Source organism: Rosa chinensis, chromosome 3, assembly GCF_002994745.2.
Source record: "Rosa chinensis cultivar Old Blush chromosome 3, RchiOBHm-V2, whole genome shotgun sequence".
Taxonomy (NCBI): Eukaryota; Viridiplantae; Streptophyta; class Magnoliopsida; order Rosales; family Rosaceae; genus Rosa; species Rosa chinensis.
In genome coordinates this window covers 20,754,305-20,778,999 of record NC_037090.1, presented here as the reverse complement: position 1 = coordinate 20,778,999, position 24,695 = coordinate 20,754,305, and the positions used below count along the sequence as shown (strand labels likewise).

Genomic DNA, 24,695 nt, shown 5'->3' with positions numbered 1-24,695 from the left:
CAACTGCAATTGCAGCACATGCAGCTAGGGCCCACCATTTTTACAGCAAAAGAGATTTGGCTTTCGTTCTACAAACTTGAGTCATTTTGACTCGGGTTTTGGCTCAAGAGTCAAAATAGCTAAACATTGAGCATGGTTGGAGATCCCTCTACCAAAAAGCCAAAGTCAAAATGACTTATAGCTCAATGGTTGGAAATGCTCTAAGGATATGGTATTCCTTTTCACTTGCTTAGATCGGACAAGGTTTTATAGGGGAGTCATTCAAAGTTAGACAAAGAAGACCATGATCAGATTGATAATAAATAGGCATATTACTAACAGAGGCTTAAGGGAAAACGATAAGCAAGAGGTTAACACTACCGCTCTGTCAGGTCGTTCATGAATCCAAGTAGGTGGATTCGGGTAATTGCACCAAGTAAAAGGATTTACAGCATAAGGTAAAGAAATGAGACCAGCAAAGTTCAAAAATTGCAAAAATTGGGACATATATTTTGTTGTCCTAGGGCTACCACCTAATTTTTCTTGTACAGTCAAGATGCAATTGAAATCACCCATTAGAACCCAAGGTTGATCATTGATGGGTTTATCGGTTGGCAGGAGAAAATAGGTAAGTTAACAGTGTTTCCATTCCAACATAAAATTAGGCCTCCACATTGACCATAGGCCAACAAAAGCAAAGTCATTGAAAACGATAGCACTTATTACCCAGTAAAAGAGATCAGTGAAATAATGAAACACGAAGTGATGGACTACATACATTGAGTAGCGAGAAAGCAACAAAAACTCAATAGTTGAGGATCAAACAAATTTTTTGATTAAAAATCCAACGCAAATCACAACCAGCCTACCCAAGAATAAATACTAGCAACCGCTTGGACAAGGAGGTTACTGGGCACCCGATAAATTTTAGGGTCACAAGGTAGACGGAGAGTGGAAGAATGATCTGGGATCTGATTGATCAACAAAGAAAATAAAAAATTGAATTGGATTGGATTCTCTAGCCTCGAAACAGATTGGAACACATCGGAAAAGTAGATTTCATGTACATTTGATAGATCAGGGTATTTGTGAAAGTTACCAGTTTCAAAACCAAATGAACAGCCCTGGTGCAGAGAGATACAAATCAATCACATGAGAGAAAGCCAGAGTGAAAATTCAAAAAAATTGGAAAACAAAATATAAATACTGCCAGCAAAATCATAAATATTAGAAGTTATTTGTACAAGACAAGCTCGCAGGATTTCAGCTTTTCCCAAAAATCTACAACTCAAGCATTGTTGAAGTCAGGGTAGTCTAGCGCAGAATGAGCTGCAAAGTAGCATCTCCTAGAGATCACGAGCAAAATGTATCAACAGGACAACAGGCAAGAACATGTCTTCCATCATTCAAATAGTTTTTCTAACGAGCCATTATATTCATCATCTGTTTTGGAAAGACAAATGATGTCACTATTTCCAGGCATTGATGAAAAAGAGAATTTTTCACCGTTTGGACCTTCTGCCATTCTGGCCTTCACCTCTTAGTTCTGCTAGTCTTGACTTTGAACCACTGCCATGGACAGATGGAGGCCTATCGTGAACTGCACTAGTAGGATCTCGTGAAGGCCACGGCTGCCCCCACTGCCGTGTTGGACTAGCATGAACTCTAGCAGATCCAAACCTAGAGCCAGATAACATTTGGTCCCTAAGACCCTTCGATGATTTATACCCTTGCATTTCGTCTCCACAACCCTTTCCTTGCATTTGCCTCTCCAGGTCGGGAAAGCTCTCCCAATCTACCCTATCTCCTGAATTTTGGAGCCTTTCAGTCTGCATGCCCCATTCCAATCCATCTGATATACTCCTTTGCAAAGAAGTGCTTTTTCTTGGTGGCTTCCCTGACATGGACTTCCTCCCTTTGATTTCTTCGTCATCATTTGGAGCCCATCTTGGATCCCGAGCAGCTACAGAAGCATGACTCCAGTTATAGCTTTTGTTATTGTTGCCCATACTTAATTCTATGGAATGCAAATCACTTTCAGCAGAATCCTCTTCACATTCTACTCCATCTTCAACTTCTCCTCCATCCTCATCTTTTTCTTCACCCTGATGGGAACCAAGGCAAGTTCTACTTAGATAGGCTGCAATATCTTCATCTTTCAGATGAGCAGAACCGCGTCCTTTTTCTTTTGTTCTCTTACTTCCCATAAAGGCTTCAAGTTGACTCCTCAACATATCAACAGCAGCATTCTTCTCCTCAAGCTGATATTTTGCCTCTGAGAGTTTCTCTTGAGCTCTCCCCTCACGCAGCACATCAGAGAACTGCATCATCTCCCTTTCCTTTTCGATCTCTTCATGAACTTTTGCAGACTCCCACTTCAGTTCCTCTGCTTCAAGTTTATCTTCATTAATATCCCTGGCTAATTCATCACACACTTGTTCCATGATCTCTCTTGCTCTCTTCTCACTCTCAAGTTCTTTGACTGCCTTAACGAGAGATGCTTTTGTCTCTGCCAGTTCTTTCCCGAGTTTCTTGTTCAAGCTTTCAAGCCTCCTTCTCAGTTTTCTCTCCACCTCAAGTTCTTCTGCAACAGACTCGATGGCAGCCTCAACTACTTTGTGCTCCTTGCTTTTCCAAGCTGCCTTTTCTTCAGCAAAACACTTCATGAGATAGCTGATCTCATTCTGCTCTGAGCGCTGTTCGTGGATATGCTGATTCACCAGCAAACGAGCCCTCTCGAGCTCAGCATGTAAGGCTGAGATAAGGGCCATGCTAGATGAAGGCTGATCTTCATTACCCCAAATGCGGTGTATAATTTTCAGTAGCTCTTTAGACGTTGTCAGAGCATTACTAACATCCTTCAAACGTGGCTTGATTCCAACAGTTGAAGCACTAGGAGTCTGAGCTCTCGATCTAGTCGGAGTCTGGGCTCTTGATCGAGACTCAACCTGTATTGCAAAGAGAAGAGAAAAATATTATCCTCTACTAATACACCACTTCTGATATGAATCTGCAGTTATCAACACTTTAAGATGCAAAGTATTGATAACTTCACAGTGAGCAAGAGGAAAAGCACAGTCCTTTCCGAGAACCAAACATAATATAAAATCAACATACCTCCATTAGGCTGCCATTTCCATGAGAATCCAATATTCCAGAATGTTGATCTGTAAGCCTGAGCCTCTGTGAAATAGAGGATGACCTTCTGTGCAAACTACCTGTTCCAGATCGATCCATCCTCTACAAAATAACAGTGAATAATAACTATGGTTAATCAACCACATTCAATCTCCCAGAATGCATAATCAATTAGGTGCCTTACAGGATCACATCAACTAAAAAAAATCCCATTTCATTGTAAAAACAGGGTTTTCGAAAGCGACAACTCCAAACTCAACCAAACCACTACCTAATCACAAGAACTAACTTCTCAATTCAAAGTCATGTAAACCTTTCTACCTATCAACTATTAATTAATAGCTTAAACCAACAACAAGCTAGCTAAAAAAAGACAAAATTTTCAGTGCTTAAACTACTACATTTTCAATCAGATTCTCCCAAATTTCTCACCAACCTAAACAAAACTGGAAACAGAGAAGAACTCACCTCTGAAACGGGACTGTGCGACGGATCGGAGAGATGAGGAGGCAGAGAACCCGAGCGCAGAGACCGAGCAACCCTCTCTTTCTCTCTGGCCCTAATCTCCTTCCTCATCCTCCGCTCATCCACCTCTTCCTTCACTCTCGGCGACGGCACGTCGTTCATTTCCCAAAGCGTCGCCGCCAGCTTCCTCGCCGACACCGGAGGCCTCGGCGACTGTTTCCCCTTCGAAACTCCGCCGCCGCCGCTCTGCGACGGCGCGTGCTTGGGAGACTCCATGGCCCCCCGCAATGCGGACGCGGGGGACCTGGATCCCATGAGCTTCCAGGTAGGCACGGGCGTAGTGGATCCGCCCCTCTTCCCGACCAGAATCGCCCGCTTGAATCTGTAGTTCTGGATGATCGACGACGAAGACGAAGCCGACGACGAGCAGCCTCGCTTTCTGATCTTCCCGGGGATCATCAGGTCCATGTCGTTGTTGTGGCGCCTCGGCATTGTCACTGAGATTGGCTTCGATTTGGGAGCTCAAAAACGCAGCGTCTGGTTCATAGTCGTGTGGAAACCCTAACCCTAACCCTAAACCCAAACCCAAATGTAAGCAGAGGCAAAGAAGGGTTTTGAGAGAGAAGAAGAAGAAGAAGGAGGAGGGGGGTTGATGGCTCCCACTAAGTCTAGTTTTGATCAGGGGATTCCAGTACAGACTGTGAGCCCGGGCAGGTGGCGCTTTGTAAAGGACTAAACAGAAAAAAAGGAAGACGGAAAAGAGGGAGTGATCCTGTGAGGGTGAGATCAGATGAGACTGGAATCGCGTCGAGCATTGATTGGTGGTGGCGGTTTTGGTCAAAGAAAATGCGGTCGTCGTCAGCGATTACTTTTTTGTCTCTTACATAGAGATGGAAGTAAACAGTTTATTCCATTTTTAAAATTTGAAGGAGTATTAGCGAAGATTGGGTGGAATGATGCGAATGAGTTGTGGGCTCCTCAAGATCAAGGGCTTTTTTTTTTTTTTCTTTTTCTTTTTAACAAAAAAAATAAAAAAATAAATGAATTTGCCGATGTGGTAATGTTCATGGATGAGAACCGAGGTCTTCGGTTCAATACTTGAATCGGCCATTAGGAACTTGACAAAGTGTATATTTCAGTCTTTTAATGTTTAGTCTTTTAATGTTTATGGGGTCTTTGAGACTATTCACTATTCCAATGATCTGATCGCTCAACTTGAGATTTTTTCAATGCATAGAATGGGATATGGCAAATTCAATCAACCGTAGGTATATAACCATTTAGTTAAGTAGGTTGATTGAAGATTTGTCTCACAACGTGGGATTCTAGTCACACGGACACATTTGATATGCGCACTTCAAAAATTTGTTATGAGACACACAAAGAATAAGGACTTAGAAGTGTTTGTTTGCTACAATTAGTAGGCTTTTTTTTTTTTATTGAATCAAGGAAATAACTTTATAGATAGAAACTCAATATAGTTGGGTTACAATTATATGGTAACACATCCAGATAGCGTTCGTGGAGTGTTATTAAATTTCTATAAATTTGTGTTAGCTTAAGGCCAGAGTGGTCATTACATACTCTTCCGCTACCATTTACAGATAGAACAAGAAGATGTAATAACACCCACGGTGGCACATAGAGATAGATCTACTCATTTGACGTTTCATGCTACGCCATTACAGAATAGCTTGAATTCTCCTTCAGTACTACTCCAGAAGATTCAATAATATCACTAATGCCAAACATGCTCGGATTATGTTTGAGTAAACCTTCAGGATCGCAAATACGGTACCCTAGAGAGTTAGAGCCCATCAATTGGGCGCATAAAAGAGCCCAAGTCCAACATAGATCCCATACCTGAGTCCACTTCCAAGCCCCTCTCCAATTAGGTCCCAAAACTGTGTTATGTTTGGGCACCCAGATTGGTTTGGGCCTGAACACGAACTTGGGCCCCAAAATTGATTTGGGCACCCAACCACAAAAGGATACCCAATCTGCAATATCACCGGCGATATCTATCCCGTCCCCACGCCTCTTCATCGTTACCCCTATCGTCGCATGATTGTGGGCCGCCTCAACGCTCCACCCCGTGATCTACCTCACAACCTCAGGCAGCAAATTCATAGCAAGACTAGCTTGCCATTTCATTGTCGATGTCTTCAATCGCATCACTTCCCCTACAAGACGTTCTACACCACCTGTTGTCGCCTTGCTCGCAATCGACGCATGATGCCGCACCCCCTCAATCATCAAGCCAGCCCATACAAATCCGGCCAGATCTCCATGCCCGGACCTGGGAGACTTCAATACTCCATTGTGATTGACTTGAGATTTGAGTCGCCATCTCCCCAATTTGATTCGCACTCCCGGATTCCAAGTCCTTCGATTCCCGATCTCAATCAGATCTACCTGGCCATTCCCCTTATTCACATCGAGTTCCCATGGTCTAGGAGTTGGGCATGGTTGAGCATTCGCTGGAAAACAGCGGCGTTAGAGTGCGGGTAATAGACTGCAGAGCCTGGAAAAGCAGCCACCAATTAGGACGGGGACCAGAGGCGGTCGCCGAAATGGAGAACCATAGCCCTGGCGGCTTGGTTTTGGAGAGAGCCATAGTCTCATTTTTTAACAATTCTTTTCTTTCCTGGATATTTAGTCTTTTCTCTACCCTTAGATATCCTATAATTAGTAGCCTAAATTAGACGAGTTTGCTAGATATAAGAGCAAACTCACCCGTTTGGTCACCAGGTCACCTACTATTCACTGCTTTTTAGTGTATATTTTCATTCTCTATGTCATGAAATACACTGTGTCCGTGACCTAGGGTACAAAATACACTGTGCAGGTCACCATGGTGACCCAGAACACTGTACAGGGTAACCCAGGGCACGAAATACACTGTGCTCGTGACCCAGAGGGTGAAATTAACACTAAAAAGTAGTGAATAGTGGATGACCTGATGACCCAACGGGTGAACTTGCTCTAAGAAGGTATGATCATTATTTTGTTAAACATCAGAGCTTATATCATACCAAACTCATCTTTAAAAGAGTCGAGTGCAACACCCTTCAAAAATCATGATTATAAGAATACCACGGAAGACGCTCACCTCCCTCCTCCCAAACTTTAACAACATATCATTACTTTTAAGCTTCATCGCTCATTAAATTAATCAAATTAGAGAATTAGATTTAGATCGGCCTTCATCGCAGAGATCTACCGTTGTTTAGGTTAGACTAAAGAATTGAGTTTATGACATGTTTACTTACTTGGAATGGTAAAAGACATGAATCGGAGACAACTGAAATGGAAGAAGTCATGAATTTGAGATAATTAGAACGGGAGAAAAAAACAATTAGTATGGGAATCATTTCTAAACCCATACCCTTTCCTGGTTATCAAGGGATATTCAGGAATCGATTCCTGATAATGAGGTGGAACTCACACTCACTCCAATACCTATATTTGTTAGTTAACACTGGAATCTTATATATTGAGGTCATTCTCATACCTATATATGTTAGTAAACGTAGAATCTCATACATTGAAATCATTCTCATACCTGTATAGGTTAGTAAACGCAGAAAATCTCATACACCGGAATCATTCATTCATTTCCTTTCTCATTCTAGGTAAGGAAATGTGCCATTAGATTGACTTTGTTGATAGGCTTCATCGAAGTCCTTAAATTAGTACACAATAATAAAAGTTACGATCAAATTTGTCCCATTTTTGAATGGACTTGTGATTGATCCATGTTTGTATCTTTATAATTAAATAAAAGAATACTTTTGTGCATTTGGTTTCTATTTTCTTCAACATTTGTTACAATTTTCAAATTCGTTGACATAACATATCCGTCTATTAGGGGGGGAGGGAGGGAGAGGGAGAGGGAGAGAGAGAGGGAGAGAGAGAGAGAGAGAGAGAGAGAGAGAGAGAGAGAGAGAGAGAGAGAGAGAGAGAGAGTATTTAAACTCAAAACCTCATCTTATATCATGGGTGGAAAGAAATATCACTTGAGTATATCCAATAGCTTCTCTATTTTAGCTCATTAGTTATTTTAGAGAGCATATTTTAAAAAAAAATCAGCCTAGCCACTAGCACTCTCTCTAAATGACTTTCTAGTTCTAGTTTTTATATTCACCTACCATGCCTAAAATTGATTATATCATCAAATTTCTTATTTGAGCACCTATGCCCTTATACTCTCCAATTCAATCAATTATAGTCGGCAATAAACTACATCGTCAATTTCTCTTTCAACTACTATCTGGCGAGCCCCCTCATGACAATTTTTGGCCTTGGCCATGTATATGGTATTTTTTATGTGACCTGAGGCTGAAAATTAATTTTGACTGGAATCACCAAGTTAACGATTCATGAAGAATTTAATAGATTAGATAAGGGCGGACTCTAATTGATCAAAATGGAGAATATAAGGGTACTGAGAACATGTGATCAAATCCAAAGTTCAAGAGCACAGACAAATTTATGTATAAAGTTGAAGAAGGTAAAATAATTTCAACTTTTTTTTTTTTTTGATCAAGAAGAACTTCATTAATAATGAACTGCTTACAACAAGTTTGGACAACATCTCTATCACAGAAATAGCCACTAGACTTCACATTGGAACTCTATAATGACAGACTCAAAACTTGCAATACAGCTATATGGCAAAGACAACAAGCGAAGAAGCAGTGAATATTTGACATCTCACCTCTCATCTAGTCAAAAAGAACCCTGAAACTAGACAACTCACTTGTGTCGACACTAACTCACCACCCAGAGTCCACCTGACCAGCTTTTGATCGACCAAGCCAACACTCATTGTGACCTAAACCCAACCAAAAGAATTGTCGGACATGCAGACCTAGGACTAAAGTGAACCCAACACCGTCATCACCCTATTGTCAACACCGTCAATTCACCACTACTCCAAAAAGTCATCGCCTCCAACCCAAAACCAAACAGGAAAGACCCACTAGAAGGCCAAAATAATTTCAACCTTTAGTTTTTATTTCCTAAAAAAAAAAAAAAAAAAAAAACCTTTAGTTTTTATAATATAATAATTAGCTCTCTAAATATCGAGAGTGAGACTGTGAGAGTAACTCTTGATTCTGTTTACTAAACTGAATGACCAAAACAAGGTGTATAAACAAAACTTCATTTTAAAACTAGCTTAAATAGATAATGCTGCTCAATACGCAAAAAACTACTTTAGCTAAAGAAATAGAGAATTTTATTAGCTTGGTCTCAAACTAATTGTTCTTTTTTGAACTATCTATTTTGCCCATGGTTTATTAATAAGTAGAAGTAAAACATTTTTATCAAAAAATAGTAAAATCGGAAGAATAGCCATTCCACAAAAACTATAAAAAAAAAAATTTTCTTTTATTGGAAAATTGAGTTTTTATTTTTGATGTAATTTATTGTTTTACATTTCTCTAAGAAAAAAAATGTCAAATGACACGCACTCAAGAGACTATTATTAAGTTAATGCCAAATCTTGTTGTTATGACAGTAAACACCAAGAAAAAACTAGTCTGATTTTGAATGGATTCTTTTCAATTATTTTCCTTCAATTTACCATAATTATTGCAATTTTCAAGGCCGAATTTTGGCATGAGGCAACTTTTGAATAATGTCTCAAAGTGCAGTGATGTTCAATTGAGTGTCATTATTGACCAGCAGAAGAACATGAGTGCAGATAAAGTTTCACCCCAATTCCCCTGAATTCACTATTCAAATGGCCACATTCACCAGAAAGAAAAGGTGAGAGCTATCACAGATTCACACCAAAATAAGGTGACTGAAACTACCTAAATTAGAAGAGGCCTAACACTAATGAGTGCAGCCATTTTATGCGGAGTTTGTCTTATGATAATGGATTCTTTTTTCTTGCGAAATTGAAGGGTGCGAACAGAGGTGAGAGGGTGATGCGCTTGGTAAAACTTCGAAATTCAAGTATATGATATGCCGTGTCGAACCTTTTGTCGAGATGTAACAAGTACATTATTGATTATTGATCTCTTGGTACCAAGTACCAACCTTAAAAAATTATCTTGGTATTTCCTATTCATCTTGTAGTACTGCAAAATGGTCACGTACAACGATTATTCATTCAATCCTATGGTTGACCTACTTGCCCATACGGCCATACCATACATGCTATGTGACTTGTATGTCATATATATCAGTATATCACGTATGACTTGATCATGTATAAATTCTATAGACTTTTCTGTGGTAGATTGCCCTAGCTACTCTTTACTGTCTTCAAAATTTAATAGTTATAGAGTGGATCGAGTAGGTGCTATTGATAGCTTTTAGCCTTTTACTAACAAGACTCTTATTAGTGCTTTAATGGTTCATGCCCAATTGATGCCATGTCTTTTCAAAGGATATGATTAATTTCTCAATTAATATCACGATTTTGGTAATTGGTGTGTTCAAGTATGTAATCTTACTCGTCATTTTATGGATTATGAAACATTATGGAACTTTGGTAGGAATATTCGTTCTACCATGGACCAAATCACTACAAAACATTAGGTTTTAGGAAGAGTTGTGCAGTTGTAGCGATAGAAATGAATGTTCGAGTAAAGGTCTCACTGCAATTGGGACAGACAAATCAAGGTTTAGACCAACTCAACCCAATTGGCTACGGAAGGGGATCACCTAGTCAGATCTAGGATAGGGGTTCAATGAGTTAATAATAGAGGAGAAGATGTAATGAGTGATCCGTGAAGATAGGAAATTTATGATGCAAAATAATTTAATGATACTTCATCAGGGTGAAGCAACTCTAGATGAGATATTATTCGTTCTTTCAAAATCTTAACATAAAAATTCAAAGCAAAACAGTGTCTAATCGCAGTATTCTGCAATGCCTGCACATAATCAGACACTTATAGTGTGTCTCAACTTTTAATTATGTCGACTTTGGTAATCTTAAAACTAAATTTATGGTTTATAATGGTTTTTGCTTTTTTTGTTTTAGAGAAATGGAATCAGATTTCATTAATAACATCAACTACCTCACTCGGTCAAGCTAGAGGGATTCAAAAATCCCTCATAATACATCTTGATGCACATAATAAAGCTACACAAAGCAGAATGGACTAAAAGAAAGGAAAAAAAACCAGTCTAGAAAAGAAAATGGAAAAGGAAAAAACTCCACTCCTATCGAACCCTAAATCAGAGCTACTATCTTGACAAATGTTGACGCCTAAGACCTCTCTTGTATACATCGCCACCCATCAACCAGCATACGACTTCGACCAAGAGCAAAACAAGGAAAGAGCACTTATTTGAAACAAATAACAAATTAGAGCTTTGCCACTCCCCAAACGTCCAGAACAGACCCAAACAAAAAAGAAGAGGTGGAGGGAGAATGGGCTAGCCAAGCCAGGCCCTAAATAGCAACTTGGCCAGGCCACGACGCAATGGCCAAAACCCACCCCCGCACCTCGTCTCCCCAGCTCGACCTGCACCAAACAGTCAAGGGAGTAGCCTCCCGTCAACAATCTGGTGGCTGGTCATGCTCCTCCGCCATAGCATGGTCAACGAATGAAGACCTGACCCTGCTTAAGCACAACCAAGATCAGACAGCCGCCAAGCCCAGAAAACACTAACGCTAAAGCAACCCCCGCTACCGTTGTAGCTGCAAACCTCAGACGAATCCAAAATCAGCACGAAGAGGACCCCTCCGCAACCCGGCCTGCACCCTCAACCGTCTCAGCCGAAACCGCTGCGAATCGGAGCCATTACCGCCTTAACATTTCCCGTCAAGCAATCAATCTGAAGCAATGCGGTCGACAAACCAAGAAGACTACACCGCCTCTATGTACCCTTGCCGACGCTGTTCCGTGGCTGCCTAGTCTGGAGACCGTGAGGTCGCCACCTCCAGTACATGAAATCCTAGATTTCGCCTATCGAGGTCGCTCCAAATTCCCCATAGGCCTTCTTTGCTTTATAATTTCTGAAGGATTTGTTATGAGGGATGCATGCTTTTTGCTTTTTTTATCCTTGATAAAATAATAAAGAGTTTTGGCCTCATGTCCTCTCCTTATCTGTTCTCTTTTTCATTTAATAAATTTTTCTTTATTTTGCCGAAAGAAATAAATGTATACTATTTAAGACCCAGTATTATAAGTAATTAATTCTATCTTCTATGCAACTGTGCACACAATTCTTGTTTTAACCTTCCACAAATCTTTGTTACCAACAACTTAAGCCGTTTTGTTTGCAAAACAACTTGAAACAATACTACTAACATACATGTTACCACATCATTTGCTTAGATAAAGAAATTTAGAATCTCTATCATATCGATCGTCGGTACTATAGAAGTCACTGCAATAAAAAATTAAATTTAAAAGTTGAAACATGATAGAAGTTCGACATTTACCAATGTGTGAAAGGATAAATGGTCCAGAGTTTTTGTGCTTGAAAAAAAGAAAGCCATAGTTTGAGTTCCTTTTTTTTTTTTTTTTTAGAAGAAAAGAAAATTATAAGGAGAAGCCTCTAAGGGAACCACAATTTAACAAGTCTAAATTAAAAGCAACAGCAGCTTGGCTAGGAATTTGGCTAATCCAGATCGTAGGGTTAGGAAAACTTTGGCCAATAGAAGTCTCCGCATCCGCTAAAAAATTAGCTTCCTGAAAAACATGAGAAAAGGAGATGGAATCAAACTTTAAGGCCATGTTCTTGACATCATAAATAAGGGATTTGAGACACCAAGGAACGTTATAAACACCATTGACACAACCCAAGGAATAATCACCTTCGACTGGAATCTTAGAATAGCTGAATCTAATAGCAGCCTGCAGGCCATCCTTAAGAGCAGAATATTCAGCAATAGGAATGCTTGTGGATCCAAAACTTCAAGACCTAGTAAGGAGAGGACAACCATTACAATCCCGGATGACAAAGCCAAAAGTAGCGGGCTATACCATTAGTAGAGGAAGAGACCACCTGATAACTTCAGCGTGGTCGTGGGGGTCTTTGGAAGAAGACTTGTAGCAAATTCTGTAGGAAGAGCCTATAGAAGCAGCAACTAGCACCATAGAAGGGGGGTTGTATTAAGCAGACCAGACAATAAGGTTTTTTCAGGCTTTCCAGATCTGTTCTTTTGTTTTTTTTTTTTTTGAAGAGGAGATCTGTTCTTTTGTTGAATCATGGACTTTGTACCTTTTTCTGTCTTTTTTTTTTACTCATTTATGTATACAAGATTTGATTTCATGACCTGAATGGTGTTAGTTTTACAAAGAACTAATATGCCACATCAGACATTTTACTTTTCACACATTTTATTTTCAATCCCCTTGAACATTTAATGATATTCACACACGATTTTTCTTTAAAAATATTAATCACACACCCTTTTGTGTTATAATTAACACACAAAATGGTGTCTGATTATTTCAAAACCTAAGAGGCCTCCGTAGTGGCGGCGACCTTGCGATCCCCTAACCAGGCAACGGCGGCGAGACTACCACGGCGTGGTTCTGAGAGGCGGTCTGCAGGCTTCTCGTGCGACAGGGTGGTTATTTGGATCGTGAATTGACGATACTGAAAGGCGGTGTTTAAGGCTCCTATTGCGACGATGGTGGCTATGGCGGTTGAGGGTGTGATTCCAGGGGCGTAGTTTGGCGGGTGGTATCTGTCTCGAGGTTACTACGTTAGAGAGTCTTCAACAGCCATGTCGGAAATCCAAAGAAGGTGGCGATGATTTTTAGCTGTTGATCGTGATTGATTGAGGCCAAGTTGAGGTCGGGGTTCTTTTTAGCCAGAGCGGTGAAGGGCAGGTCTGCCTTCCGGGAAGGCTCGTCTGGTTCGGCTGGTGTGAGGAAGATGGATCTAGGCAGTGGGCTTGAGCCTCTGCCTTACTAGGTTTTGGTTTGCAGCGCTTGGGCCTATTGGCTAGCCTAGTGACATGGGCCTAGTTTTGGGCCCAGTTCTCCTCTTTCCTATCCACTTAGTCTAGGCTGGACTGGGCTTTTGGGGAGGGAGTCAGTTTCTTTTCTAGCCCTATTTCTATCTCTGGGATGTTACTGTGTGACTGTGTTGTTTTGTTGCGATGTACACCATTTGGGTCTTAGGCGTCAAGATGCTCAAGATAGTAGTTCCATCTTCGGATAGGGTAGGTTAGGGAAGTTTTATTTTTTGCTTTTCTTTTCTGCAGTTTCTTTAGGTTTTAGCTTTGTTGGCTAGTAATAATTTGGTTGCTTTGGACAGTTTCTATTCTGTTTGGACTTTTTAGTTTAGGCACATCTGCTTTGTGCAGACTAGATCTGTTCTTCAATTTGTATTATGATGGATTTTCAAATCTCTCTAACTTAACGCCGTGACGTCGTTAATATATTGAATGGAGCTCGACTCTGCTTCCCTAAAAGAAAAAAGAAAAAAGTGGTGTCTGATTATTAACACCCTAAATAAAATGCATCAACAGTCCCGATCCCTCTACAACATCCCAAATCCCACAAATCAAAAAACTTACCAAACATTTTAATCACAGCAGGTAAACTCATCTCAGTAAATTATACGTTTTCTTTTCTTTTTTGCTTTGGGCCAATAAATTTTCGAGAAATTTTATTAACACATCCTTAAATACTTAATACACATTCCAATTTTTCTACATTTAAAATCAGATTATATGGGTAAATGAAATGACTAAAAAGACATCCATATTAGAAAATGAACTATAGTTGGAATATGTTTAATAGCTTTTAATTTTGTTATAAATTCTAGTTGAAATCTTTGTCATGACTTCATGAGAAACTTGATTATTAGCGATTATGCATTACAAAATTCTTCACGTATTTGTTTCATGGTAATTAATAGAGAGAAAATAAAAACTAGTATGATATATATAAACCCTAATTGGAATCTTCTTCTACAAGCTTGACTTCTAGCAATTTTGGATTACAAAATCCTTATGATTGTATATATTGTTTCATGATAACTAATAGAGTGAAAATAACAACAATGTAGTTATAAACCTAGTTGGGGTTCCTCTTCATGTGTTCTTAATTATTTTTCAAAAATCTTGACTACCAACAATTTTGAATAACAAAATTCTTAAGATTGTACAGGTTTCATGATAATAATTGAAAGAAAATATAAATTATTATGGTGATTCTGATAATTAAATGTATTTAAATTCATTATGATATATATAGAATTTTGTGATTATGATAAAGTTTAGGATGATGATTTTATTTTTTTTTATCCAAAAATATTGATTTATGTATAGTGATTTTATATAGAATTTTGAGATTTGAGGATAATTTAGGTAGTTTGAGTGGTGTATTTAATAAAATGATAGAATTTATTAAATGAGTGGTGTATCAAATAAGTGATGTGTATTAAGTATTTAAGGATTGCGAATAAAATTTTCCTAAATTTTCTTTTTATCTTACCCAATCTGATTTGCACCACAAAAATAGTCAAATTAGTTATTAATCCAACCAGGATTGTCGTCGTGTCCACAAAAAAAAACCAGGATTATCGACTTGTTATCCATGGCAGCCACGCTCTCTTGGCCTTTTCTTCCTCTCGAATATACTAGGGTTTCTCCACACTTAAAACTTTAAAAGTCTCTCTGCAATACCAGAGAAACACAAAAACATGAAAAAGATGACAGAATCTAGGTCCCCATTTCTTTTCTGGTTCTCTTTCTTCTGTTTGCTTCATTCTCTTCCTGTCCACTCTGCCAAATCCTCACATCGTAGATTCCCATCTTTACTGATATCCCCAGGAGAAAAGATATCACCTTCTGCTGGTCAAAACCAACTTTACAGAACCAAATACTTCACCCAAGTCCTTGATCATTTCAATTACTATCCCAAGAGCAATGAAACTTTCCAACAGAGGTATTTGATAAATGATACGTTCTGGGGAGGCGCCAAGAGCAATGCTCCAATCTTTGTTTACACTGGTAATGAAGGGAACATAGAATGGTTTGCGGAGAACACTGGTTTTCTGTATGACACGGCTCCCCATTTTAAAGCCCTCATCATTTTCATTGAGGTAATTAAGTTCAATATGAACGATGTTGTCTACTTTTCCATGATTATGGAAATTTAATTTAAGAAACGAATAGATAATATTTTAATATAATACTAGCCTCTTAACATGTGCTCTGCACATGTCAATTGGTTTTTGTTTTTATTTTTTTAAATTTAAAAAAGTTACAACAGTTCCTCTCCTGATTTTGAGGAAGTTTCTCTATTTTTCATGGGAGATATTGCAATATTTTGAAATATGATATAGTCAATTGACTATCTTATCCTCATATATAAATAATTTATTTATTAATATCTATATTATGTGAGGGCATATATGATAGTTCAAAAATTTAACCAAGAATTGGCATTAATTATATACTAGCCTCTTAAGCGTGTGTCAATTGGCCATTTTATTTTTTTATACTTTATTTGTATCTACAATATTTATTTGAGTTTTTATTTGTTTTAGCAATTTCTATAAAAAAGTTGTTTATTTTTTATGAAATTATGAATAACTTTTTGTTTAATAAGTAATCTTTCTATTTAAACTGCCAACTCAAAAAAAAAAAAAAACTTCCATTGCAGTTAACAAAACGTTTAAGATTTTTTTTTTTTGGTAATTTCTTTCAATTCAGTTTGCTATTATATTTACTATTTTATCCTTCATATGTTAAATTATAAATTTTTAGACTATAATCAAAGAAGGGTAAATTGTGGGATTATGAAAATTTAACCATAAGCCTTATTGGCTTAATTAATACTGATAATACTGATCTACAATATTTATTTGAGTTTTTATTTGTTTTAGCAATTTCTATAAAAAGTTGTTTATTTTTTATGAAATTATGAATAACTTTTTGTTTAATAAGTAATCTTTCTATTTAAACTGCCAACTCAAAAAAAAAAAAACTGCCAATGCAGTTAACAAAACGTTTAAGATTTTTTTTTTTTGGTAATTTCTTTCAATTCAGTTTGCTATTATATTTACTATTTTATCCTTAATATGTTAAATTATAAATTTTTAGACTATAATCAAAGAAGAGTAAATTGTGGGTTTATGAAAATTTAACCATAAGCCTTATTGGCTTAATTAATACTGATTATATTTACTATTTTATCCTTCATATGTTAAATTATAAATTTTTAGACTATAATCAAAGAAGGGTAAATTGTGGGTTTATGAAAATTTAACCATAAGCCTTATTGGCTTAATTAATACTGATATGTTACGTCAATTTAAAATAATATTTTGAGGCGGATTTGGTACGAGGGCCGGAAGTGGGTACTAGAGCGAGCGGTGCTAGACTGTGGCCGGATTTGCTCACAAAGCCTCGACTTGGGGTGGACTGGTTTGACGAAGGTCGGACGACGACCAAGGGTGTTTGGTTGTCAGATGACGACGGCGGCAACTGGTCAAGGTCTTCTACTCGTGACCGCGGTATTGTTCTTGAGTACTGGGACATGGTCTGGCATGCATCGGCCGGGTTGGGAGGCTGGAGGTGTGATGGTGGCAGGTTTGGTGTAGATCACGGCAGTGATCACGATGTTGGTGGCGGCGGTGATGATCAAGCTGGCAGTAACTCTGCTAGGGTTTGTGTTGACTTTTTGTTTTGGGCCTGGGTCTGGTCTTGGTTGGGTGTCCCTGTTTGGGTTTCTCATTCCTGGGCTTGGTGGGCCTGCTGGGCTTGTTTAATTTTAGAAGGGATGGAAGGTGATTTATCATCTTCCATTCCTAACTTTTAGTCTCTTTAATAGGTCGCAAAGTTCACATCCTCTGAGGGTTCATTTTATTATTTACTTCGGAGGATGCTGATGTTTGTTTGAAATAAGGGTGCGTTACTTTCCTCAAAATGTGGGTGTACTCGGGGTGGCCTGGGGCTTGTTCTTGTCATAGAATAGGTGTTTAGGGTTCTCTAAGGAACGATTCTTTCTGTCGACCCCATAGGGTGTTTCATTTTTGTACTGCTTGCTGAATATATATAATGGGCTGACCTTTTTTCATAAAAAAAATATATATATATATATATATTTAAATAATAAAAATAAAATTAATTATATTTATATAAATCAACAATCTAATAAAATAATTTTCACACATTTCATTTGCAGCATAGGTTCTATGGAAAGTCTTTACCTTTTGGGGGCAAGAAAGATGTGGCTTATAGCAACGCAAGTACACTGGGATATCTGAGCTCCACACAAGCCTTGGCAGATTATGCTTCCTTAATTATTGATTTGAAGAAGAATTTGACAGGAACTGACTCACCTGTAGTGGTCTTTGGAGGTTCCTATGGAGGAAGTATGTTATATTTTTCATTAGGGAGAATATCACAAATGGTCACTTAGCTTTTACCTGTTCGATACTTTAGTCACATACTTTTTAAATATATCACTTTAGTCACTCAACTTTAACTCTCTTATTCACTTTAGTCACTCCATTAATTTTTTTTTCATTAAAAAAAAACTTTATGTTCCACAATATCAATGATATTTTCATCCAGCTAATTGTGAAAAATGAAAAATTGAATTGGAATGAATGAGAGAAGTGATTAAAATGAGACAAAATGCTCATTCGATGACCAAAGTGATTGACAGAGTAATAGTTGAGTGACCAAATTGATATATTTGAAAATTGAGTGACTAAAATGTCGAATGAGTCATGGTTGAGTAACCATTTGTGAAATTCTCTCTTTTCATTATTTATGAATATTCTTACTATTTATTTAATTAATATATATATATATATATAAAGGCTCACCTAAGGGACAGTTTTTAAGGGACTGTGAGAGACAGATGAATCTGACGGCTGAAAATAAATGCACAGTTTTAAGTTATTATAATTTCTGATTTTATATTTAATACATGTGGTTAATATGCATTTGTCGCTCACAGTCTCTTAAAGCGGTCCCTTAAGTGAGCAAATTTGTATGTATATATATATATAAGTTTCACAATTGACCAAAACAGTAATAATTTTTCTTTGACTTGAACAGCTGGTTTGGAATTTAGTATTATTATTAAAGTTTAATTTTTTTTTGGCAGTGCTGGCAGCATGGTTTAGGTTGAAATATCCCCATGTTACAATTGGAGCTTTGGCATCATCTTCTCCGATCCTCAATTTTGAGAACATAACATCTCCAGATAGCTTCAACAATATAGTCACTAAAGACTTTAGGGTTCTCTCTCTCTCTCTCTCTCTCTAGACATTAGTGTGGGATCAAAGATAAGAGTAATTACATGTCTAGTAATCATATGATCATATCTTACCGTAAATATGGTAAACACTTACATGTCACACATACGCAAATACTGTTAATTAAAAATGATGTTAATGAGGGCTTATGTCAAAACTCTGGTAGTAATTTGCCATATAATACGCGAACAAAATACATACTAACAGTTTTTATAAAAATATTTTCATATTTCGTATATTTTAAAAAGAATTCATTAAATTTTTCGTACTTTTGAAGTTAAAAGTTTTATACATTATTTTAATATATTTTTTTTGTATTTTACATATTATTGAAAAATATATATATATATATAAAGTAATATTTAAAGTTAAAAAATGAACAATTAATAAATTTTTTTTTCCCCAAATGTTTCAATAAAACGTTTGATTAATACACATACATATTTTTCGCGCATTCCATATTTACTAACTATGGTTCAGAAGTAAATGATTGTGTGGTGGTTAAGCTTATTATAACTATCTAATGGTAACTTTTACTGAATAATTATTTTCATTGTTGCATTTTATGGCTCAATTAGAGTGAGAGTGAAAGTTGTTACAGAGTGATCAAGGGCTCATGGGAAAATATCAAAGACACTGCAAAGCAACCTGGAGGGCTTGAGCTACTCCGGAAATCGTTTAAAATATGCACGTAAGATCACAATTCATTTTGTGTTTATATCTAAAACAATAACGGTGAAATATTTATTGTGAATATTCGTTTAAAATATTTCATGACGAAATATTTATTGTGAATATTCGTTTAAAATATTTCATTACATTTCGTCACAGGAATAATATTAGCGTAGATGATCTTCAAAATTGGCTTGAAACTGCTTATCTTTACACAGCAATGACGGATTATCCTACTCCCTCGAATTTCATGAGTCCCATGCCAGCATATCCAGTGAAACAGGTTAAAGAAACACATAGACAAAAAAAAAAAAAAAATCATTTTTCAAATTTTTATTGATCGAGAACCATCAAATTAATGGTATATATTTTAGTATAAATGATAAAAGAAAATGTGATTGCATTGGTGGTGCAGATGTGTAAGGCAATAGATGATCCAACAACGGGAAATGATACATTTGCAAAGCTATATGGTGCAGCTACTGTCTACTATAATTACAGTGGGACGGCCAAGTGTTTCGATCTTAATGATAAATCAGATCCTCACGACCTCGGAGGATGGGATTGGCAGGTAGGGAGTTCTTTTTTTTTTTTCCCTAAATTCTGGATTTTATTTTACCAACATAAACTAAGTGAAATCAACTTGTGAAATGTTTACATTGCTCTTAGAACTTAAGCCACGTAAATGTTAGTAACAAGATATAAGACGATTGTGATGATTTTGGTGGGATTCGTTCTAGAATCTTGATTGCCCAGATCTGGTTTGGTGGTGATGAGGGATCTGCTCTTGATCCGTCTTTTGAGGGGGGCGATAGCGACCGACGCGGTGGCCAGATCGTTACTTTTGGAGGTGGTGATGCCTGGTGGTGTTCCGACGAGGGTAGTGCGGTCTTCTATGGTGGAGGCAGTCTGTTTCGGGTTGACCTCTACCCGATGCGTTCTTCTGGATCGACGGTGGCGGTGGCGATTGTCGGTGGCCTTGAACGCAAGACTGGTTTTCAGCCTTCGCCTAAAGGCGGCGACGGTTTCTGGGTGGGATTAGATCCTCTTGGAGATGAGGGCAGTGATCTGCAGAGGGTGAAGGATGGTGATATGGCCCGCTCTGCTTTCGTTGGCGGATGGGGTGGGAATCGGCTTGGTCACGATGGCCTCGTAGGGGCTATGTGGCGGAGTTTTGCAACGGCGAGGCAACTGGGAGGTGGTGGTGGGGTGCCCTTAGTACTTCTGGGGGTGGCCTTCGTAATTGCCATGTGGACTGAGGCTTTGTGGGCTGTTGCTTGCTGGTGGGCCTGGGCTTTCATAATTTTGGACGGGATGGAAGGTGATCTGTCATCTTCCAGTCCTAGTTTTTAGTTTCTTATCAGGTCGCCAAGATCACATTTTCTGAGGGTTCATTTTACTACTTGCTTCGGAGGATGTTTGATCTTTGTTTGAAATAATGGTGCGTTATTTTCCTTAAAAGGTGGGTGTACTCGGGGTGACCTGGGGCTTGTTCTTGTTATAGAACAGGTGTTTAGGGTTCTCTAAGGAACGATTATTTTGTCGACCCCATAGGGGTGTTTCGTTTTTGTACAACTTGCTGAATATATATAATGGGTTGATCTTTTTTCATAAAAAAAAATAGTTTGAAAGTGTTTACTTTGATAAAAAAAATATATTAAAAAAAAAAAAACCCTTTTTAAGAGTATCATTAGGCTGATCTTCCTAAATTACAATGAATTGACATTTTCTTGAAAAAATAAATACCACAAATATTTATGAAGAGTCTAAAATGATTACACACATACTTTCTTGAGTTTTTCTACTGGATCTTCCAAATTTTCTCACTTGATCTCCATCTATTTTGAATTATTGAATTACATATATATCATCTTATAAAATAACAATTATAGCTTTTAAAAAAATAATAATAATAACAATTTATAATAATAAGCAACTAGTATTTTCTTTGTTTAAGGTTTGGTGGAGGATGAGATATATATATATATATATATATATATAGAGGATGAGATATATATATATATATATATATATTTTGGCTCTCGAGTTTTTGCTATCGTCTTATCAATGACTTTTACTTTCTTTAAAATAAATTATTCTCCAAGTAGTAAGTAAGAGATAACTTCATCCTCCTCGAATAAGAATTGCAGCGAGGAATTGGAATCTTAGATAGATCATGGTATAAATTAATGACAAAAAAAATTATATATATATAAGCTAGCTACCATTCATGAAATTTCAAAGCTTTGCTATTATATATGTTGTCCCCTTACATATATGTAAAGTCTGAATCAAAAACTTTATTGTCAAATCGTGTTGCAAATGTTTCGGTTCAATTAAATGAGAGAATTTTGATTTTTTAATTCATGAACAAAAGTTAAAAAAAAGAAATTAGTTAAGTTTTTGGGTATGCATGCAAGAAATAAGAGGAATGGAGGTATAACGATTGAACTAGAGGTATAATGAGTAATTTATTATTTTATGTGTGAATAATATAAGTATATAACTAAGGTTGTTTTAGGAATTTAAAAAGTGGTCCAGTGAGCAAGCTTTTTTATTTAAAAGCAAAAATAAGGTGTAGAGAGGGGGATCGAGCAAAACCTTGCAATCCCATCCCTAATTCGATACGTTCTCAACTTCTCATGAATGAATCATACTATTTTTTTGTTTGGCGAAGCAAATGTACATGTGATCGATCATGATGGACTTATACATAGTACTCGATCATCATTTTGTCTTATAAAAATTTGGTACGAACTGCAGGCGTGTACGGAGATGATAATGCAAACAGATGGTAACAATGAGGAGAGCATGTTCCCACCTTCTGAGTGGCAATACAAAGATCAAGTCTCTTATTGCGAAGAGACTTACGGCGTTGAGCCTAGGCCTACTTGGATCACCACGGAGTTTGGCGGCCATGTGAGTACTCTATCATCATCATTTTCCATCATTAATCCAAACTTTATATCAATTAATTAGTACACTCTGTTTGTTTGATAGTTTCTTTCTTTCTTGAGATCGAGATGAGAATTATTCTTATATATTAGATGATTATTGTGAGAGAAATGTTGTAAATCTCGGCACAGTTGGATGCAGATTTAGGAAGTTTCCAAAAATCCCTGGTTATCGTAGCCGGCTTTGAAACATTTTTCATTGAAGTATGTGTTCAGGTAAGAGCTCCGGGGTCAGTCTTACCTCCGGTGCCGCGCTCTAGTAATAACATAGCACGTATACATATACTATGTACTTAATGTAGGCAAGAATTTTGTGGAAATTGGAGGTAACTTGTGTTTCAAGGGTCAATGTTGGATATACTGTTTCAATCGGCAGGATATCAAGAGGGTTTTGAGAAGATTTGGGAGCAACATCATCTTCTTTAATGGCTTAAGAGACCCTTGGAGTGGTGGAGGGTAATGATCAATTTCTTTCCCAGTTAATTTTATTAACCTAAAGCCCTAAACTGTATTTCTTACCCGTCTTAATTCCTTTTGGTGTTTATCATTTCAGGGTGCTGACCAATATTTCCAAGAGGATAGTAGCAATTGTTGCAAAAGAAGGTTCATACCTAGCTAGTCACTTCCAAATCAAATGAACTCACAGATAAATACATGAAAGCATGCAATTTGAGGAGAATGCATACTAACACATTTGTGATGCTGGTTCTTAATAAACAGGTGCTCACCATGTTGACTTGAGGTTCAAAACTAGTGAAGATCCAGAATGGCTTAACGATGTGAGGAAGCAAGAGATCAAGATCATTGCAAAGTGGATCTCAGAATATTATCATGACCTTGCTGATAAACATTAGTTTTCATTTGCCTTGATCAGGAGGCTGCAGAAATCTAAAAACTGTCTTTCTGAGTTTTCTTCAATGTTTTAAAACGCTAAAACATTACATTGGCAGTCTTACTAAGGCGTAAGCCTTACATTATATATATATATATATATATATATATATATATATATATATATATATATACAGATCCTATCCAGAGCGGAGCTCCGCTTTGAAAATTAACGTGTGAAGTTCGAGTTTTGGGTCACTTTTCGGTCGCATATCCACATCTCGACCGTTTAGTTTTTAGGTACTAGTGTATAGATCGTCTCTGTAAATTTTCAGCCAAAATGATGATCGTTAAGGCATTGATAACTGCCTTAAAGCTAGTACGGTTCAGGTTGACAGATTCAGTCCGTCCATTGGTTTAAGCGAGTTAGATACCTTAACGATCATCAATTTGGTTGAAAATTTGCAGAGACGATCTATACACTAGTACCTAAAAACTGAACAGTCGAGATGTGGATATGCGACCGAAAAGTGACCCAAAACTCGAACTTCACACGTTAATTCCAAAGCGGAACTTCACACGTTAATTCCAAAGCGGAGCTTCGCTCTGGATCGGATCTGATATATATATATATATATATATATATATATATATATATATTTAGACACTTTTTTTTTTTTTACAAAGTCTTAGAGATTTCATTCAATAAAGATCGACTCAACTCTTGTTCTTAATTTTCTTTGATCCCCACACTTGGTACCTTGGCAACTATAGGTGGAGTAGGAAAACTGCTTGCATCAAATCTCTCAAATGCAATTTCGGCTGTCTCATATATTTCGGGAAAGAAATCAAGTAGCAGATATACTTCCTAATTATGGCTCATCTTCTACTGAGTTTATCTGGTGGGACTCAAGTCCTCCATTCGCCACATCTCTTTGTAATAGGGATATGTTAGGTCTCCCTTATTTTTGTTTTCACTGATTTATTGTCATTGTGATTCTCACATGCAGTTAGTTTTAGTGATTACTGCAAACTTGTAATCTTTTTCTTTCCTTTCAATAAATTATTCCTCGTTTTTTTCAAGGATCATTAAAAATAAAAAATTCATTTAGTCCCAGTGCCAGAACAACACTTACAGATGATCCCCATATGCTTGTATCCTACATCAGTGGTCAAATAGGTAAGGGAAAAAGTGTACCATCCGCTAGTACATTCTCACCCAACTAATCAAGAGCCTACACAACTACAAATCTCAACTTACATTGAGAAAACTACCTTGAATCTCCCTTCGTTAATGCACTCAATTTTGGTACTCCAGGAAATTCATTAATTTGGTGTAAAAATAAACCATAGCAGTGTAGACTAACGCTCGCTAAAAAACAAGCATAAACTGGGCCGAAACCCACTACCTTCCCCCAAACAAAATAGGGAGTTATTGGAATAGTGAAG

At 37.4% G+C, this 24,695-nt stretch overlaps 2 protein-coding genes across 8 annotated transcripts; one reads left to right on the top strand and one right to left on the bottom strand.

Annotated features, from left to right (window-relative positions):
- Positions 1-1,154: 1,154 nt before the first annotated feature.
- LOC112192853 lies at positions 1,155-4,319 on the bottom strand. Its single transcript, XM_024332754.2, has 3 exons — positions 3,586-4,319; positions 3,097-3,219; positions 1,155-2,927 (listed from the first exon to the last, which is right to left on the bottom strand). Exons 1-3 carry the CDS (start codon positions 4,072-4,074, stop codon positions 1,482-1,484), a joined length of 2,058 nt encoding a protein of 685 aa, XP_024188522.1. The 5' UTR covers positions 4,075-4,319; the 3' UTR covers positions 1,155-1,481.
- Positions 4,320-15,125: 10,806 nt separating this feature from the next.
- On the top strand, positions 15,126-23,389 carry LOC112192165 (lysosomal Pro-X carboxypeptidase). Of its 7 annotated transcripts, none has more exons than XM_040517164.1 (12): positions 15,126-15,618; positions 16,851-17,186; positions 17,706-17,895; positions 18,639-18,772; positions 19,368-19,480; positions 19,621-19,744; positions 19,877-20,032; positions 22,225-22,380; positions 22,548-22,631; positions 22,792-22,871; positions 22,969-23,018; positions 23,136-23,389. In XM_040517164.1, the coding sequence occupies exons 1-12, from the start codon at positions 15,217-15,219 to the stop codon at positions 23,267-23,269; spliced, it is 1,959 nt and encodes a 652-aa protein (XP_040373098.1). In that variant the 5' UTR covers positions 15,126-15,216; the 3' UTR covers positions 23,270-23,389. The 7 variants fall into 7 exon arrangements, with proteins under 7 accessions (XP_040373098.1, XP_040373099.1, XP_040373101.1 ...); XM_040517169.1 differs by having other exon boundaries at positions 15,483-15,618; positions 16,867-17,186; XM_040517165.1 differs by lacking the exon at positions 22,548-22,631 and having other exon boundaries at positions 15,127-15,618.
- Positions 23,390-24,695: the final 1,306 nt, after the last annotated feature.

Excerpts from the sequence above, each read along its gene's own strand:
- LOC112192853 (XM_024332754.2), bottom strand. The coding sequence starts at position 4,074 with ATGCCGAGGCGCCACAACAACGACATGGACCTGATGATCCCCGGGAAG. Across the intron at positions 3,220-3,585 it reads CGCACAGTCCCGTTTCAGAG|AGGATGGATCGATCTGGAAC; the intron begins GTGAGTTCTTCT and ends GTTATTTTGTAG. Across the intron at positions 2,928-3,096 it reads GAAATGGCAGCCTAATGGAG|GTTGAGTCTCGATCAAGAGC; the intron begins GTATGTTGATTT and ends TTTGCAATACAG.
- LOC112192165 (XM_040517164.1), top strand. The coding sequence starts at position 15,217 with ATGAAAAAGATGACAGAATCTAGGTCCCCATTTCTTTTCTGGTTCTCT. Across the intron at positions 19,745-19,876 it reads CAGCATATCCAGTGAAACAG|ATGTGTAAGGCAATAGATGA; the intron begins GTTAAAGAAACA and ends TTGGTGGTGCAG. Across the intron at positions 23,019-23,135 it reads AGCAATTGTTGCAAAAGAAG|GTGCTCACCATGTTGACTTG; the intron begins GTTCATACCTAG and ends CTTAATAAACAG.